The 20095-nt window shown below is 40.4% G+C and overlaps 1 protein-coding gene across 1 annotated transcript in view; it reads left to right on the plus strand.

Annotated features, from left to right (window-relative positions):
• PKHD1L1 (PKHD1 like 1) overlaps positions 1-20095 on the plus strand; it is a 262674-nt gene that overhangs the window by 165235 nt on the left and 77344 nt on the right. The window contains exons 49-58 of the mRNA XM_069731788.1: positions 595-1624; positions 2027-2218; positions 2326-2477; positions 2584-2743; positions 6248-6407; positions 10928-11016; positions 11852-12006; positions 12109-12238; positions 12327-12445; positions 12793-12922. Of these exons, the coding sequence (XP_069587889.1) occupies positions 595-1624; positions 2027-2218; positions 2326-2477; positions 2584-2743; positions 6248-6407; positions 10928-11016; positions 11852-12006; positions 12109-12238; positions 12327-12445; positions 12793-12922 (2317 nt within the window). The remainder of the gene's footprint in view (positions 1-594; positions 1625-2026; positions 2219-2325; positions 2478-2583; positions 2744-6247; positions 6408-10927; positions 11017-11851; positions 12007-12108; positions 12239-12326; positions 12446-12792; positions 12923-20095) is intronic.

Raw genomic sequence — 20095 nt, forward strand, 5'->3', positions numbered from 1 at the left:
ACAACGTAGCCATAGAAATATTGAGAAAGTCAATAAACACTGAAGAAACTGTAGCGATAGTGTGTGATAGTACCACATTGAAGAAGGTTATTGTGTAAAGAGCTTAAAAGCAGAGTTCTCCCATGTGCAGTGTTATTCAATTTGCGGAGACTGATGGATAGGTCTTGTGACATGTTCCTCCATCAGTGGCCATTTTGAGAACAAGAGCAGTCTGCGATGAAGGCAGCAGTAACAAGCTAACTGCACTTCACAAAAGATAGTGCTGCTGAACTTGTAATACTTGTAACTTGGTAAATGCTACAAAAACATTTCTCCAACATATTTATGAAAATAAAGCTAATGTGGACGACCCCTTTAAGTCTATAACTGGAGCTTTCTCCCAAAATGGCATGCTAAGCTCTCTCCTACTCTGGCTACCCATATTAAACACTAAAATATCATTTTACAAGTTATTACATTGTTAAGGCCACATTCACACTTCACACAATGTGTTTTGCTTTTTGCCCAAAGTAACTTTCAAATCATGGAACATGTTCGTAGGAATACATTTTGCTTGTAAGACAATAACAAGAATGTAAAACATTTCTTTTGTAGGTTTTCCATGCCGGGCAGGCTTTCAGGCTAGGGCGGTATCCAATACATTGGCATTTAATGGGAGATGTCCAATATAAATCCTATGTAAGAGGTTGTGGAATTCATCAAACCTACAACAGAGCAGTGACCATCCATAACACCCACCATCTGCTGGTGGAAAATAATGTCATCTACGACATCATGGGAGGAGCGTTCTTCATTGAAGATGGCATTGAACATGGAAATATACTTCAGTATAACTTGGCCGTTTTTGTTCGTCAAAGCACCAGCTTGCTCAACGATGACGTTACCCCAGCAGCGTTTTGGGTTACCAATCCAAATAACACAATACGCCATAATGCCGCCGCTGGTGGCACACACTTTGGCTTTTGGTACAGGATGCACACAAACCCAGATGGTCCTTCCTACGATCCCAACATTTGCCAGCAAAGAGTGCCACTTGGAGAATTTTACAATAACACTGTTCACTCTCAGGGTTGGTTTGGCATTTGGATTTTTGAGAATTATTTCCCAATGGTAGGTGGATCTTGTAGTTCTTCTACACCATCTCCAGCTATTTTCAGATCTTTGACCACTTGGAACTGTCAGAAAGGAGCGGAATGGGTCAATGGTGGTGCTCTCCAGTTCCACAACTTCTCCATGATCAATAATGAGGACTCCGGCATAGAAACCAAAAGAGTCCTTTCAACTTATGTTGGTGGATGGGGAGAGGTCAGAGGAGCAGTCCTTAAAAATGCTGTCATTGTGGGACATCTGGATGAGCTAGGGCTTGGGGATAGTTACTGCACTGCCAGAGGCATCACCCTACCGTTTGATGAAGGACTCACTGTCTCGTCTGTAAAGTTCATGAACTTCGACAGACCAAACTGCGCAGCAATCGCAGTTACAACTGTCATTGGTCTTTGTAGCGACAGATGTGGAGGCTGGAGTGCAAAGTTTGATGGAATACAATACTTCAACTCACCTAACAAGGCGGGATTTAGATGGGAGCATGAAGTTGTTCTAATCGATACAGATGGAACGCTCACAGGTAATTCCTCACATAACAATTAGACAGAGCTCATCCTTCAAAAAAGAATAACCATTTTACTTGGAAAAATTGACAGTATATTGGGTATGGATCTAATCGGACAAAAACAATTTTGTACAACTCCACCATAAACATTCATGCTTGACTTGGCCAAGCATGCATGTTTATTTCGATATGGAAAGGAGATGTAAGCTGTTGCAATCTCCAAGAGGCAAATTTACCAGTAAAAAAAAAGAATTCCATATGTTGTGTCTTTCTTTCCCCAACATCTGTTGTGATGTGAAATCAGCCTCAATCATTATTATATGAAGATTTTACAAATTTTTCCTTATTACTATATAAAATAGATGTATTTATAATTTACTAATAAGAAATTTACAAAATATTTTGGCTTTGATATAGGAAAGATAGGAGGAAAGGTGGTACCAGGCAGTAGGCTACTGGATCCTTCCCAATGCAGCCAAAGCAGTGAATGGAGCGCTGGCTTCCCTGGACATGTCTGCAATTCCTCCATCAGCTTCCACAGACTGGCCTTCAATAATCCATCTCCTTCTTCTCTTCTTGGAAAGGATGTCATTATTTCAAATTCTTTTGGTATGTTAATGGTATTATTTTTTTCTCTTCCGAACACTTAAAGTGATTTTAAAAGCATCTTTATCTCTCTTTGCCATCTTTAAAGTCAAGGTTTCTTTTACTTTCAGGCTCCAGCGTTGTACCTTTCCTGCTAAAACGCTTGACGCATCAACCAGGATGGATGGCCTTGTTACCTAATGCCAATTCCTTTAACTGGTATTTCAGCAACGTTGATTTTATCACAAACATCTCCTACACATCCACCTTCTATGGATTTAAGGTAAAGTCAACACATAACAAAACAGTCGATTAAGACTAGAAAACTTGTGCTGGCCTTGGCATCTGCCATTTTTAGTAACTTTGCCATACAATTGCATTATATTTAGAGTGAGGACTATGTGCTGATATCCCACAACCTTACTCACAAGCCTGACATGTTCCAAATAATTGATGTTCGCAATGGATCCACACGGGCGTTGAGCTGGAGCAATAATACTAATGGAGACTGGTACTTTAATAATGACACAACTACACTAACATATCTAGGTATGTACATTTGTGTGATACTGTTCATCAATATTGCTCATTGACATTTTTCACTTACTTTCACATTGGGCTCATTTGATACACATGCTTTGGGGTTGTCCACTTTCGACTGCATCTATTGGTCAGAGAGAATCATTGACAGTAAACTGATTCCAAAGTGTACTACTGCTGAGACCCCTAACAGTTGGCTATAATCTTTGGGAAAATATGTCCGTAAGGATCCATTTATATTATGCGATGCACAGTGTTAAATGATCGCCAACTGGAAACATGTCTGCCAGTTGACTGCCCATGGACTGACTCGGCTTCAGATGTGCTCTGAACAATCTGTAACATTGTTCTGCCATTATTCTTGGCAGCACAAGTCCTGTTTACATTTTGCTCATTAGTCTGGTGATAGGCGGCCTGTTTATTACTCCTCAACTTTTCAGAAGAATCAGCGTATAATATAATAGTAGCCCTATTCCCCTGAAGAAGCAAGAAATGGTGAAACATGTTGGGGAGGCAGCTGGTCATATATTTTAAAGTCAGTAGTCTGTAGTGGCAATCATAAGCATAATAGTGGTCCACAGCCATATTATGCAAAAAGATATATGAATGAATAATAAGCAAATAAGTCCCCGAGGACTTCATATCAATTGTACTAGTATTCCTTGCGTGGAAACAATAGAGTTGGGCTAATTGTGCTAAATCTGATGTATTAATATAGCATTGCAGGGGACTGCTACTGACACTAAACAGTTACCAGTGCTAGATCCCCCAATAGACAATGGGTGCAAATTGGTACAGTTGACCTAAAAGAAGGGAGATCTTTCCCGATAAATCTCATTAATGGTTCCACAAAGGGACTACAAAATGGAATCCTACTATTAGTCAGGACAATTGCTTATCCAGTGACCACACAGACACAGTGATTTTAAACAGCACTCTTTAATTAAGCAAATTGAAATAAAAGTTATATTTTAATTTTATAATAAAATCTTTAGTTAGTGTCGATTTTCCTTATTGGCAATTTGTAAATAATAAGGCAGCCTGTTTAGACTGCAAGTTACCTTCAAGTGAGTGTTCCTAGGAATGCTCATTCATGATAAATGTGCAGTATAAATGGACTTCAAGTCTTTAATTTTCCTGCATCACAACCAATGGAATAATTAAGCATTACACAGTGACCATTCAAATCAATTGGTTGTCCATGTAATGCAGGACAGGACAGGACAGGTCCTTCAGACCAAGGGATACTCCTTGTACCTGATCTCCATGAAGGCCTGAAGCTGAAGATCCAGAAAAGAGGATCCCCTACTGTTACCTCACAATTCCTTATAAGAGTACCTAAAAATGGGGATTTCCAAAATAGACGACCCCCTTCTAGAAGCAGTGAAAGAAGAACATATTATAGAATCAAGATATGCACTTTCTAAAGGGCCAACAGTTCACAGAAGTGCCAGCTTAGGTTGGCTCGTGTTATGACCTGGTGGTTAAGAGGCCACACTGATATGACCTGGTGGCTAAAACGCAACATGGGACGAGCTCTGAGAAGGTGGTATCTCTACTGACCGCAGTCCCTAATCCTAACAACAACACTAGAAATAGCCGTGGGATGTTCCTGACTCTCCCTAGACACCTCTTCACAGCCTAAGAAATAACTACCCCTAAAGAAGGAAATAGAAAGCTATCTTGCCTCAGAGAAACCCCCAAAAGGAAACACAGCCCCCCCACAAATATTGACTGTGAAAGGAGAGGGAAATGACGTACAAAGAAATGAAATCAGAATTCAGCAAAGGAGGCCAATACTAAACTTGATAGAGAGAAAAGGATACTGTGCGGTCAGTATAAAAAACTACAAAATCCACGCAGAGTTTACAAAAATGAACACACTGACTCACGGTGTGGAGGGGCAAATCTGCTTTCCCAGAGCTTCCAGCTAGCCTGAATAAGACATAGTGACAAGCTGGACAAAAAGAGACATATATGCAAAGCAATAGTGTCCAAACAAATGGACAAACAAAAACTAGCAAAAACTTATCTTTTGCAGACAAGGACTGGCCATATGAGAAATCCAAGGAGGGAACAAAATCCAACCAAGAATATTGACAGCAGGCATGAACTAAAGCCCAGAGCAGGTTTAAATAACAAACCCAGGCAAGGCGATTAGTGAAGGCAGCTGCTACAGCTACCTAAAGAAGCAGCAGTTCCACTCGAAACCACCAGAGGGAGCCCAAGGGCAGAACTCACAAAAATACCATTAGCAACCACAGGAGGGAGCTCCAGAACGGAATTCACAACAGGCTCCATACTCTGTCCTAATGGATGTTGAGGACCTAATCAAGAATTCATATCTCGATAGGCACGCCAACATTAGTGACCAAGAAAAAAAGAAGTCGGAGGGTCAAGCTGATCTTTTCTTCAGTGAATGCAATGGATAACATGGCATGGCTTTGGGGGGGCTTTCAAGAACTCACCTCTATGGTGGTGATGTGAACAAGCAATGATAGGAGTCTCGATTTGGCAGGGGCAGAAACACACAGTAGAAGGAGCTCTTCGAGGGGAGGGTAGTATGGTAAAAGACTAAAATCCTGTGGGATTAGGGTGGGAGAAAGGCGATAGAAGGATCACAGTGGGGATAAAGGGAGGGTGTCAGAGAGAAAACACAGGTTAGTAGCCAGATGAAACTCAGTGGCAAAGGCTTTGCAGGGGCGGCAAGGAGACGTTAGGTGACAAAAGCTCTGCAGAGGTCAGTTGGTGACAGGACACTTTGTAGGTAACAAACGTTTTGTGGGGGGCAGCAGAGAGATATAGGTAATAGGGTGTTGGTCCAAGACTTACAAGGAAAGGATCTAAAATAGCTGGTGCTTCTTGAAGAGATTAAGGTATGAGGGAGACAGATGATGATGATGATGAGGATCTGCAAGAAGAAGCAGGGTTTCTGTGGGGGAAGGCAATCTGGAAGGAAAGGACTGAAGGTAGTAGGGTTTTTTCTGCTTATGATTGTGCTGCTGACAGGAGTAGTGGCCGTACCACCCTGATAGCGGCCCTGCAGACTGTGGAGAGTATGGCTGAAGGATCAGACTACACAAGGCTTGTTTGTAGTCTGTAACTATGGAGACACAAAGGCCTGCTTAGAACCTGTAGACATAAAAGAATACGAAATTTTTAATGTAAACTATATGCAATGTAACTTTATTTTAGATGGATTATAAAAGAAATGATCTTTTGTTTTATCCCTTTCTTTCTCTTGCTTATTCCAAACCTATTTTTGGAAAAAATATTCGTAGACACAAGAGACTATAAGTACAAGTGTAGAAATGCATGCCTGACTACCCATCATCCCTGTTTGTGCTTAATGTGATGCGTCACCCCATGATGGAGACTGTATTTTATCCATCTATAATTTTCATGGTTGGTCACAATTCACAACAGCTGCTATACAAGAAGTTATTGGAGGCGGTCAGCCTAGATTGTTTTATCCAGGAGGTGTTACGATTTACAAGACTTTTCTGCTTTCAGTGTCTGGAAAACGCAAACTTCGAAGACGTGCCGCGGCTGGGACCCTAGACACAACCATGTCAAACACCAATGTAAACCTGGTGGTTTACCAGTGTTACTATAAGGACTGCATACCGCCACCTCCTCCAACGCAGGCACCAGTCAGCCCTACAGTCAAGGAGTGAGTGTTACTGGAAGCTACTTAGATCGCCATCTGTAATTCTCAAATTGTATCAGAAAATATCTCCGGATAACTTATTTGTATTTAAACTATTATTCAACTATAGGGTACATTCACACTAACATAGGGTACATTCACACTAACATAGGGTACATTCACACTAACATAGGGTACATTCACACTAACATAGGGTACATTCACACTAACATAGGGTACATTCACACTAACATAGGGTACATTCACACTAACATAGGGTACATTCACACTAACATAGGGTACATTCACACTAACATAGGGTACATTCACACTAACATAGGGTACATTCACACTAACATAGGGTACATTCACACTAACATAGGGTACATTCACACTAACATAGGGTACATTCACACTAACATAGGGTACATTCACACTAACATAGGGTACATTCACACTAACATAGGGTACATTCACACTAACGTAGGGTACATTCACACTAACGTAGGGTACATTCACACTAACGTAGGGTACATTCACACTAACGTAGGGTACATTCACACTAACATAGGGTACATTCACACTAACATAGGGTACATTCACACTAACATAGGGTACATTCACACTAACATAGGGTACATTCACACTAACATAGGGTACATTCACACTAACATAGGGTACATTCACACTAACATAGGGTACATTCACACTAACATAGGGTACATTCACACTAACATAGGGTACATTCACACTAACATAGGGTACATTCACACTAACATAGGGTACATTCACACTAACATAGGGTACATTCACACTAACATAGGGTACATTCACACTAACATAGGGTACATTCACACTAACATAGGGTACATTCACACTAACATAGGGCACATTCACACTAACATAGGGTACATTCACACTAACATAGGGTACATTCACACTAACATAGGGTACATTCACACTAACATAGGGTACATTCACACTAACATAGGGTACATTCACACTAACATAGGGTACATTCACACTAACATAGGGTACATTCACACTAACATAGGGTACATTCACACTAACATAGGGTACATTCACACTAACATAGGGTACATTCACACTAACGTAGGGTACATTCACACTAACGTAGGGTACATTCACACTAACGTAGGGTACATTCACACTAACGTAGGGTACATTCACACTAACGTAGGGTACATTCACACTAACATAGGGTACATTCACACTAACATAGGGTACATTCACACTAACATAGGGTACATTCACACTAACATAGGGTACATTCACACTAACATAGGGTACATTCACACTAACATAGGGTACATTCACACTAACATAGGGTACATTCACACTAACGTAGGGTACATTCACACTAACGTAGGGTACATTCACACTAACGTAGGGTACATTCACACTAACTTAGGGTACATTCACACTAACATAGGGTACATTCACACTAACATAGGGTACATTCACACTAACATAGGGTACATTCACACTAACATAGGGTACATTCACACTAACATAGGGTACATTCACACTAACATAGGGTACATTCACACTAACATAGGGTACATTCACACTAACATAGGGTACATTCACACTAACATAGGGTACATTCACACTAACATAGGGCACATTCACACTAACATAGGGTACATTCACACTAACATAGGGTACATTCACACTAACTTAGGGTACATTCACACTAACGTAGGGTACATTCACACTAACGTAGGGTACATTCACACTAACGTAGGGTACATTCACACTAACTTAGGGTACATTCACACTAACTTAGGGTACATTCACACTAACGTAGGGTACGTTCACACTAACATAGGGTACATTCACACTAACATAGGGTACATTCACACTAACGTAAGGTACATTCACACTAACATAGGGTACATTCACACTAACTTAGGGTACATTCACACTAACGTAGGGTACGTTCACACTAACATAGGGTACGTTCACACTAACGTAGGGTACATTCACACTAACATAGGGCATATTCACACTAACATAGGGTACATTCACACTAACATAGGGTACATTCACACTAACATAGGGTACATTCACACTAACATAGGGTACATTCACACTAACATAGGGCACATTCACACTAACATAGGGTACATTCACACTAACATAGGGTACATTCACACTAACATAGGGTACATTCACACTAACATAGGGTACATTCACACTAACATAGGGCACATTCACACTAACATAGGGTACATTCACACTAACATAGGGTACATTCACACTAACATAGGGTACATTCACACTAACGTAGGGTACATTCACACTAACGTAGGGTACATTCACACTAACGTAGGGTACATTCACACTAACTTAGGGTACATTCACACTAATGTAGGGTACGTTCACACTAACATAGGGTACATTCACACTAACATAGGGTACATTCACACTAACGTAAGGTACATTCACACTAACGTAGGGTACATTCACACTAACTTAGGGTACATTCACACTAACGTAGGGTACGTTCACACTAACATAGGGTACGTTCACACTAACATAGGGTACATTCACACTAACATAAGGTACATTCACACTAACATAGGGTACATTCACACTAACATAGGGTACATTCACACTAACATAGGGTACATTCACAGTAACGTAAGGTACATTCACACTAACATAGGGTATATTCACACTAACGTAGGGTACATTCACACTAACGTAGGGTACATTCACACTAACATAGGGTACATTCACACTAACGTTTTTTGGTCCGTATGCTGTCTATGTGCGCATCGGACCGCACCAGTAACCAATGCCAGGGCCCCACTTTTCAACTACATGTAAATGTGACATTATCCTCAATCAGAAATGTATATATTAATGGAATGGGTAGATTGGTAAATGAAGAAGATGCTGCCTTTGTCTGTACATAGTGATTCAAGTACATAGTGCCGAGTACTGCTCGACTCTTGCACAGGGCCCACCGGAGGATTCTCCTGTACTCCTGTTGGCCAGTCCAAACCTGAATATGAGTCTATGTGTTAGTTCACATCAGCTGTTTTCCTCATAGAACTCAGGTCTGTATGTTAAGAATTTCAGCATGTGAAATCTGGTCTGATTTACGGACAAGACTAGTCATTTTAATCATTAAATTTCTAAAAAAAAACACCTTCCCAGTGATAATGTTGGCAAAAAAATTAGCCAAAATAAAAAAATTGACCAAAGGTCTAGCACATAACCTAATATAGACCTATCTGTATCCTGCCTTACTGTGGAGGTTGGCACCCTAGATATATTATTGTGGCGCCCCCACTCAACGGGGGCTATCCCTCACTGCCCTCACTCGCCCTATATTAAAGGTGGGAAAACAATAATGTAAAGAACAGAAATGAAGAAAGCAAACAGATTGGTCAAAAAGATGAAAAAAAAAACAGACATAAAAAACAATCAAAATCAAAGCCATAAACAACCTCACAAGAAGTAACCATTGGGTATCACCCTATGTAGTTGTTTTGATTCTTTGTTGGCACAGTATATGATGCAAAGATGGCCTCTATAACAGTTTTATAATCCTTGACTTTTGTAAAGCATAGCCTATTCGCTCAATAAATCTGCTGGGTATGCCCTAGACCACAAAATATAAATTAAAAAATCACAAATCAATCAAAAAACATCCTATATCACATCCAATCAGTATGAAAATCAACGAAGAGATCACTTATCAAGTATAGGATGTGTCCCAATGCGTTTCCCCATTGTACGGTTCATCAGGAGGCCTTAGAGATGTCAATGATGCAGATGCCAGATGCCATAATGGGTAGAGATCATCGACATCTCTAAGGCCTCCTGATGAACCGTACAGACTGTTCAGATGAAATCATTCATCTGAACAGTCCTATGGAATAACACGGGTCTGTGTGCTGTCCAACTAAAAATCACATCGCTCGTATCCGATTTTTCATCACTATATTCACATGTTTCTAATTTTCCTATGCCGCATATTATAATTTGTTAAAAATGCACTAGAAACGTTTTGCTCAACAAAGTGAATGGGTCCGTGAAAAAAAACAGAGAGTAGTCGGATGACATCTATTTGTAATCTGAGTGCTCTATGTTTTTTACTGTGCAATATGTAGGAGAATATTAGATTTTTTTGCATAGTGATGATAAAATTGGACACATGGACCAAACATAACTGAGAATTGGATCCCGCACACTGGACTGAATGATGTTTTAGGTGAATTATTTCCAGCAATCTTTTCTGTTCTGGAGCTAAGCATACCTCAACTTCTTTCAAGCCCTTTTTACTTTTCACAAGCTTTTACTCATTTTTTTTGGTCACCTTTGTATAAAAAAATAGCAATGAACCAGTTCTAGAATGGAGTCCTGTTTGATGTTGTAGGATCCCACTTTGTCTACATTTGTCTGTGGGATCAAGTAGAAGAGAGTAAGGTGTGATCTGTATCCATAGCCTTGATGATTAAACTATCTGATATGTGAACTTTTATAAAACAATTATTTCATCTTTCCAGTTTATGGTCCAACCGTTCCTTCTGGGGATCATCACCGGAAAACAATTATACTGTCCCAACAGAAGGCTCCAATGTCGTGATTCCATCAGGTACAGTAACTATGTGCACTTTATTAAACTTATCCACAGGTAATCAACCAACCGTGAGACATGCAGCCGCGGTGACTCGAACGTATTATTCGAGTATGTGGAGGACACTCTGTTAGCACACGATCATGCTTGGATAACACCTTATCTGAACATGTTCACTCAGTTATCACTAATAATTATAATTTGTAAAAGTCTGACAGCTGGAATCCCCAGCGAACCTAGTCACAGAGTAAACTGTCTATGGGAGCTGTGGTCACACATGTGCATTACCACTTCCAAAGACCCATAGAAGTGAAGGTAGCCATGGTCCCACATGTGCACTACTGTTTCATTGACACAGTCTATGGGACCACCATTCTCAAGATCGCTAGCTGATGCCGGGCTGAAACTGCCATTGATCATACATTTATCACCATTATGACCGAGGCATTAAATGCTGTTTTTGGGACATCCTCTTTATTATATGGAAATTACAAACAAAGGTGAGGACGGGATTTTAAACTATATACGTTTGGTAATTGCTTTTCAAACGTTTTTAACGGGATGAAACTAGTCCATTCCTATTGAAAAAAAGTGCTGCAGTCGTCCGTTCTGGAAGCGTTGAGCAGTTTGCAGGCTATACTGATTGGGAAATACTTTTATAGATACTTGAGTTATTATGGTTTTATGGCATTTGTCGCTTTACATATCCAGTCATGACCGTATGATGAGTATTCAGATCTTTTCTGATATGATACCAGAACTTGTTAGAGTCAATGCGGCTTAAAGTTATTGGTAAGAATAAAATGTTGAATTCTGTTGATTTACCGATAGGATTCCTGTACTTTCCTTCCAGGCAAGTGGGTTATAGCTGACATACAAGTCCCAACCTTGAATAAACTCACTATTTATGGGGTCCTGGAGATGAGGAATCTCACTGACAACTCGACAGGTTCGGCTGTTCCCACCTTCAAAACAACTGTGCTCAATGCCACATACATTTTCATCCAGGTGAAGAACACAGTACAATCATATTGGGTCAGAATTTGATTTTGAACGGTATCCATTAACGTTACTGAAAAATTCTTACCTTCTTTGTTTGATTATGAGTAGGGTGGGAGATTGATAGGAGGAACAGAGGACAACCCATTCCAAGGTGAATTACATATTATACTAAGAGGAAATCATTCAACTCCAGAGTTGTCATTGCCGGATGGACCAAATCTAGGCTCAAAGGTTTTAGGTAAATTGAAATCTAAATGTTGTAGTCATCTGAAGGCAATGAGGACATTATAATTGTAAGCGTCCATTTCCTTGTCCTTTCTGTGTAGGGGTGTTCGGTCAACTGGACCTACATGGACTTCCTCGCTCTGTGTATAGAACAAAGCTGGCAAATACAGTATCAGCAGGATCACAACTCATCAATGTCACAGATGCGGTAGACTGGAAGGTGAGTTTTATTATTCTTGGACCATTCTGAAGATCAGAAAAGTTAAATGTGACTCAACTTTCAAATATCATAGCTGGGGTTGGACTGGTCATTGTAGTCTTCTCATTCTTCTCAAGGCTTCATGATATGCTTCATATTGTCCAATCTTACAAAAATACAAAGTCTGAAATTATTTAGAAGACAGAAGATTAGAAATCCACAATTCTCTAAATAGTCTTGAATTTGTAAAGTTTGTTTTTGGTTGTCCCGGAAAGATTTTATTTAACTTTACTATTGGATCTCCGCATTATGGAAGAATCTTAAATAAAAAATGATTGCTTACATTCTACCACATTTTCCTTTACAAGGTGGGAGAAGATATTCTGATCACCACTACTAGTTATAGTGCCTGGCAAACAGAAACCAGGAAGATCATCGCTGTTTCTTCAGACGAGTTGACCCTCACTCTAAATGAGACCTTGAGCTTCAACCACTCAGGTAAGTGACAGAGTAAACGATAATTAAAATTAAAAGGTGTTTTCCAGTTTGGACCATCTGGTTACAGTTTCTGAATATCACAAAGTTTCTATAATGAGTAGATTAGGTACAGTGGGTAGAGTTGGCTACTTGCAACGAGTTCCACCCATGTCATGTGCCATCGGTAAGGAACTCATTGGTGCTGAGTTGGCCTCCTAGGCTAATTATTTCTAGTACATACGTAATAAGCTGAATTTAAACTTTTTAAATTTTTTTGTACTCATTGAAATTAATTGATAGGCAAAATGTCAATTGCCTCGTTTAAAGGAAAAATTCCTTAACAACTCCAAATATCTTCGGGATTTATTACCCGTCTACATCAATATGAGGCTTAAGTAGGGACAACTCCCTATACAAGCTGAATACTCCATAGGTAGGGGGATGTAAACTAAATGAAACAAATACTGTGAACTGAATTAGGCTTGGTTCATATTGCGTTAATGTGACCACGCTAACGGACAGCGTTGCACGGCGAAATTAACGCCGTGCAACGCGTCCATTAGCGCGCCCATTAACAGCAATGGGGACGCGCATCACTAGCGCATGCCATTTTCGGCACGCGCTGGCGATGTGCCGGTGTTTTGTGGCGCGCCGCGGACGCTGCTTGCAGCGTCTGCGGCGCGCCCAAGGTCCGTTCCCCGCTCTCGCAAATCGGAGATCTGCGAGAGCGGGGACGTTTAACACGACCCCATAAAACAACATTGCGTTAGCGCAATCTGCTAGCGCTAGGCGCTAAACGGATTGCACTAATGCAATATGAACCTAGCCTAATTCTCACATTCAGGGAGATGGAATAGCATACTGAGGAAATACAATTAACAAGGAGATGTCGCCAGGTCAAAAGTCACCAGCTTTTGCTCTTACTTTATTTCTGCTGAACCTCTGAGGATGTAGTTGTTTTTTTTAAAAAATCAGCCATACAGTGCCACAGATAAGGATCTTTTTAAAGGGAACCTGTCACCTGAATTTGGCGGGACCAGTTTTGGGTCATATGGGCGGAGTTTTCGGGTGTTTGATTCACCCTTTCCTTACCTGCTGGCTGCATGCTGGCCGAAATATTGGATTGAAGTTCATTCTCTGTCCTCCATAGTACACGCCTGCGCAAGGTAAGATTACTTTGCGCAGGTGTGTGCTACGGAGGACAGAGAATGAACTTCAATCCAATATTGCAGCCAGCATGCAGCCAGCAGGTAAGGAAAGGGTGAATCAAACACCCAAAAACTCCGCCCATATGACCCAAAACCAGTCCCGCCAAATTCAGGTGACAGGTTCCCTTTAATTAATACATTTCTTTTCAAAGACTTTACCAAGGGGGCGTTGCTCATAGGATAAGTATGCCTAGCAAAACCGAAGGAAAATGAAAAACACCTGAGCTGAGTAATTCTCTTAATTTTATTACAAAATCACTAAAACAAATATAAATAAATATAATAAAGACAGAAACAACTAAAAACATGGAACAACAGCAAAGTGCCATGTCCAAGCAGGAGGCGATATAGAATATAATATATTATACGAGCCTGTCTGTCAAACAGAACAATATCAATCCAGATTGATGTATATAGTAATAAATTAAGTACAGAAGGTGTGATCAAACAAATAGAGGATAATACCCCGTATAATTGGAGTTATATACAGTGAGCAAGATTTATATACAATAGTCCCAGTGACATAATTATTATTATATATATAACGGCACCCCAGTATTTAAAATATACGCATATATAGAGATATGATAGAGGCTCCAGATATGATCAAATTATAGCAGAGTCAATGATATGAATAAATGCAATATGGTGCATAGTGCCATAGTGCAATATAGAGTAAGGTATAGCTTAAACCCCTATATATCGTCCTTAATCAAATGCTATGGCACTTCAGGCATATATTATTCAACAGACGCGGACTTAAATCACTTTAGCCGCAAGAAGAGAGCCATAAATAAAATCACCATTCTTTATTTCCATTGAGATAAAATCCATAAGACAAGAAAAATATCACAAAAACAGAGTGTGCTGAAGGACACGATAAACTGCACTCAGTACATATGTATATCAATAAAGTGTTTTGTCAATTTAAAACATCCATATACAGTCACATTGGGTGGTATGGTGTCATATAATATACAATTTAAGCACCATTAGGGGTTACATGGGCCATAAATATACCACAGTGTGCATATATTATATTCAATATCCCTCATCCCTAAATAGAGAAGGTGCTATTAATGGTCCAATATGGAGTGTAATACATATATACAGTTAGGTCCATATTTATTTGGACAGAGACAACTTTTTTCTAATTTTGGTTATAGACATTACCACAATGAATTTTAAACAGAACAATTCAGATGCAGTTGAAATTCAGACTTTCAGCTTTCATTTGAGGGTATCCACATTAAAATTGGATGAAGGGTTTAGGAGATTCAGCTCCTTAACATGTGCCACCCTGTTTTTAAAGGGACCAAAAGTAATTGGACAATTGACTCCAAGGCTATTTCATGGACAGGTGTTGGTAATCCCTTCGTTATGTCATTCTCAATTAAGCAGATAAAAGGCCTGGAGTTGATTTGAGGTGCGGTGCTGCATTTGGAAGGTTTTGCTGTGACGTAATCATGCGGTCAAAGGAGCTCTCCATGCAGGTGAAACAAGCCATCCTTAAGCTGCAAAAGCAGAAAAAACCCATCCGAGAAATTGCTGCAATATTAGGAGTGGCAAAATCTACAGTTTGGTACATCCTGAGAAAGAAAGAAAGCACTGGTGAACTCATCAATGCAAAAAGACCTGGGCGCCCACGGAAGACAACAGTGGTGGATGATCGCAGAATAATCTCCATGGTGAAGAGAAACCACTTCACAGCAGCCAACCAAGTGACCAACACTCTCCAGGAGGTCGGCGCATCGATATCCAAATCTACCATAAAGAGAAGACTGCATGAAAGTAACTACAGAGGGTTCACTGCACGGTGCAAGCCACTCATAAGCATCAAGAATAAAAAGGCTAGACTGGACTTTGCTAAAAAACATCTAAAAAAGCCAGCACAGTTCTGGAAGAACATTCTTTGGACAGATGAAACCTACATCAACCTCTACCAGAATGATGGAAATAGAAAAGTATGGCGAAGGTGTGGTGCAGCTCATGAGCCAAAGCACACCACATCATCTGTAAAACACAGCGGAGGCAGTGTGATGGCTTGGGCATGCATGGCTGCCAGTGGCACTGGGTCACTAGTGTTTATTGATGAGGTGACACAGGACAGAAGCAGCCGAATGAATTCTGAGGTATTCAGAGACATGCTGTGTGCTCAGATCCAGCCAAATGCAGCCAAACTGATTGGTCGTCGTTTCATACAACAGATGGGCAATGACCCAAAACATAAAGCCAAAGCAACCCAGGAGTTTATTAAAGCAAAGAAGTGGAATATTCTTGAATGGCCAAGTCAGTCACCTGATCTAAACACAATTGAGCAGCATTTCACTTGTTAAAGACTAAACTTCAGACAGAAAGGCCCACAAACAAACAGCAACTGAAAACCACCACAGTGAAGGCCTGGCAGAGCATCAAAAAGGAGGAAACACAGCGTCTGGTGATGTCCATGTGTTCAACACTTTAGGCAGTCATTGCCAACAAAGGGTTTTCAACCCAAGTACTAAAAATGAACATTTTATTTAAAATTATTGAATCTGTCCAATTACTTTTGGTCCCTTTAAAAACAGGGTGGCACATGTTAAGGAGCTGAAACTCCTAAACCCTTCATCCAATTTTAATGTGGATACCCTCAAATGAAAGCTGAAAGTCTGAACTTCAACTGCATCTGAATTGTTTTGTTTAAAATTCATTGTGGTAATGTCTATAACCAAAATTAGAAAAATGTTGTCTCTGTCCAAATATATATGGACCTAACTGTAGATACAATCTATTACCTTAAACCAGTTGTCTCCAGGTGGGCTGAAAAAAGTACAGAGTGCGAGCTATCTGTGCCTTCCTCGTGCGCCCCACAGAGTAAGGTATAGAGTAAGGTATAGTCTAGCCACAATAGGTTGAAAAACTAAGGTGTCCTTTTAATATGGACATCAAAGAGAAAAAAGGCAAAATGACCTAATATGGTGAGGGATCTTGCAACCATATAGATGACACCACAATAGAAGCAGAAGCAGTGTGCGAAACGCGCGTTGGGGTCTTCCTCCTTCCACATCCTCTACAGGTCGGTTCTATCATGCATTAATTTGTGATCTACACTTCATCTCAATATTGCGGTGTCTTCTATATGGTTGCAGGATCCCTTTGCACTTTGATGTCGTTTCATGTGTTTAGTTGTTTCTGTCTTTATTATATTTATTTATATTTGTTTAATGATTTTGTAATAAAATTAAGAGAATTACTGAGCTCATGTGTTCATTTTCCTTCAGTTTTTCTATAGCCTGGCATGACAGAGCTTGTTTATTTTATGCCTCCTTTTATCGTTTATTAAGTATGCATAGCAACCTATAGACACGTCCCCAGAGAACCATGTGAGCCACGCCCCCTTGCAGAACACCATAATAAATAGGGCTTAATAAAAAGTCCCATATCTCTGGAACTGTATGGTGAATTAAAAAAAGAAATAAAAACAGAATAGTTAGTGGAGTAGCAAGAAAAAAGTAAGAGCAAGAACTGTCCATCTGCTGACAGGTCCTAAAAAATACCTTTCATGTCTAAACCAAATAACCTCTATCCACAGCTCAAAAGACAAAATACAGTTAATATAACACTGGAAGACACAAACTCAAAAAACAATGTGCCAATCACAATTCATAAAGTTAAGATTCACAATAAAAAAATAAAAAGAATCGAAAAAAATCACTGCAAACAATTAAAGAAAACAATAACTAAATGGACACATGTCTCAAGAGGACCTCATATATTTAAAATGCACCTGCCTCTTCATCAAAAATATGTCTTGTTACTCTTATCCCCCACCACAAGTTGAAGCTGTTTTTGATACACATACTAGTGTAATAGATCCACGAAAATATTCTCAATTCTCACGCTCTGTAACTTGCCCCTTACCATTTTTTTTGAGTGGGCAATTCCTCGTTATCAGCATCCTGACAGATATATAGGTATTGGAACTTACTTTCCTTTGTTCCCAGTGTGCATTGCTCTTGCCATTGGCCAGTGAACTGTTGTGAATTCTGTGGCTGAATTCACTCCTGTGGTCACAAGTGGTACTGCAGCTTCTGAGCTTCCTCCCTCAGGTGTTCTGGTGAGCTCGTTGGCTGCTTTGTTATTTAACCCCACCTGATTCTGTCTTCTTTGCTCCTTGTCAATGTTCCAGTGTTGGATCTGAGCTTCTGGATCTTTCCTGTGGCCTGCTGCTCTGCTTAGATAAGTGCTTCTTTGCTTTTTTGCTATTTTTTCTGTCCAGCTTGTCTATTCGTTTTGCTGAAAGCACTGAGACGCAAAGGGTGTACCGCCGTGCCGTTAGTTCGGCACGGTGGGTCTTTTTGCCCCCTTTGCGTGGTTTTTTGCTTTAGGGTTTTTTGTAGACTGCAAAGTTCTCTTTGCTATCCTCGCTCTATCTAGAATATCGGGCCTCACTTTGCTGAATCTATTTCATCCCTACGTTTTGTCTTTTCATCTTGCTAACAGTCATTATATGTGGGGGGCTGCCTTTTCCTTTGGGGTATTTCTCTGAGGCAAGTCAGGCTTGTATTTCTATCTTCAGGCTAGTCAGTTCCTCAGGCTGTGCCGAGTTGCATAGGTAGTGTCAGGCGCAATCCACAGCTGCCTTTAGTTGTGTTTAGGATAGGTTCAGGTATTGCGGTCTACAGAGATTCCACGTCTCAGAGCTCGTTCTATTGTTTTTGGGTTATTGTCAGATCACTGCATGTGCTCTGACTGCTGGCACACTGTGTTACTAGATTGCATTCATAACAGTACAAGGAGCCACACTAATGATTCTCAATAGAGGGGAAAAAAGAAGTTCTGACATCATTTTTTTTTCTCAGCTCTGTGTTCAGTCTTTTTTTTCCCCTAGACATTTGGGTGTTTCAGGACACAGGTGTGGACATGGATATTCAGGGTCTGTGCTCTTCAATGGATAATCTCATTACAAGTGTACAAAGGATTCAAGATACTATTGATCAGAAATTTATGTTAGAACCAAGAATTCCTATTCCTGATTTGTTTTTTGGTGATAGAACTAAGTTTCTTAATTTCAAAAATAATTGTAAGCTATTTCTGGCCTTGAAACCTCATTCTTCTGGTAATCCTGTGCAACAGGTTTTGATTATTATTTCTTTTTTGCGCGGCGACCCTCAGGACTGGGCATTTTCTCTTGCGCCAGGAGACCCTGCATTGAGTGATGTCAATGCGTTTTTCCTGGCGCTCGGATTACTGTACGATGAGCCTAATTCAGTGGATCAGGCTGAGAAAAATTTGCTGGCTTTGTGCCAGGGTCAGGATGATATAGAAGTATATTGTCAGAAATTTAGGAAGTGGTCAGTACTCACTCTGTGGAATGAATCTGCGCTGGCAGCTTTGTTCAGAAAGTGTCTCTCTGAGGCTCTTAAGGATGTCATGGTGGGTTTTCCTATGCCTGCTGGTTTGAATGAGTCTATGTCTTTGGCCATTCAGATCGGTCGACGCTTGCGCGAGCGTAAATCTGTGCACCATTTGGCGGTATTGTCTGAGATTAAACCTGAGCCTATGCAGTGCGATAGGACTATGACCAGAGTTGAACGGCAAGAACACAGACGTCTGAATGGGCTGTGTTTCTACTGTGGTGATTCCACTCATGCTATTTCTGGTTGTCCTAAGCGCACTAAGCGGTTCGATAGGTCTGCCGTCATTGGTACTGTACAATCCAAATTCCTTCTGTCCATTACCTTGATATGCTCTTTGTCATCGTATTCTGTCATGGCATTTGTGGATTCAGGCGCTGCCCTGAATCTGATGGATTTGGATTATGCTAAACGTTGTGGGTTTTTCTTGGAGCCTTTGCGGTGTCCTATTCCGTTGAGAGGAATTGATGCTACACCTTTGGCCAAGAATAAACCTCAGTACTGGACCCAGCTGACCATGTGCATGGCTCCTGCACATCAGGAAGTTAATCGCTTTCTGGTGCTACATAATCTGCATGATGTGGTAGTGT

The sequence above is a fragment of the Ranitomeya imitator genome, chromosome 6, assembly GCF_032444005.1.
Source record: "Ranitomeya imitator isolate aRanImi1 chromosome 6, aRanImi1.pri, whole genome shotgun sequence".
Classification (NCBI taxonomy): domain Eukaryota; kingdom Metazoa; phylum Chordata; class Amphibia; order Anura; family Dendrobatidae; genus Ranitomeya; species Ranitomeya imitator.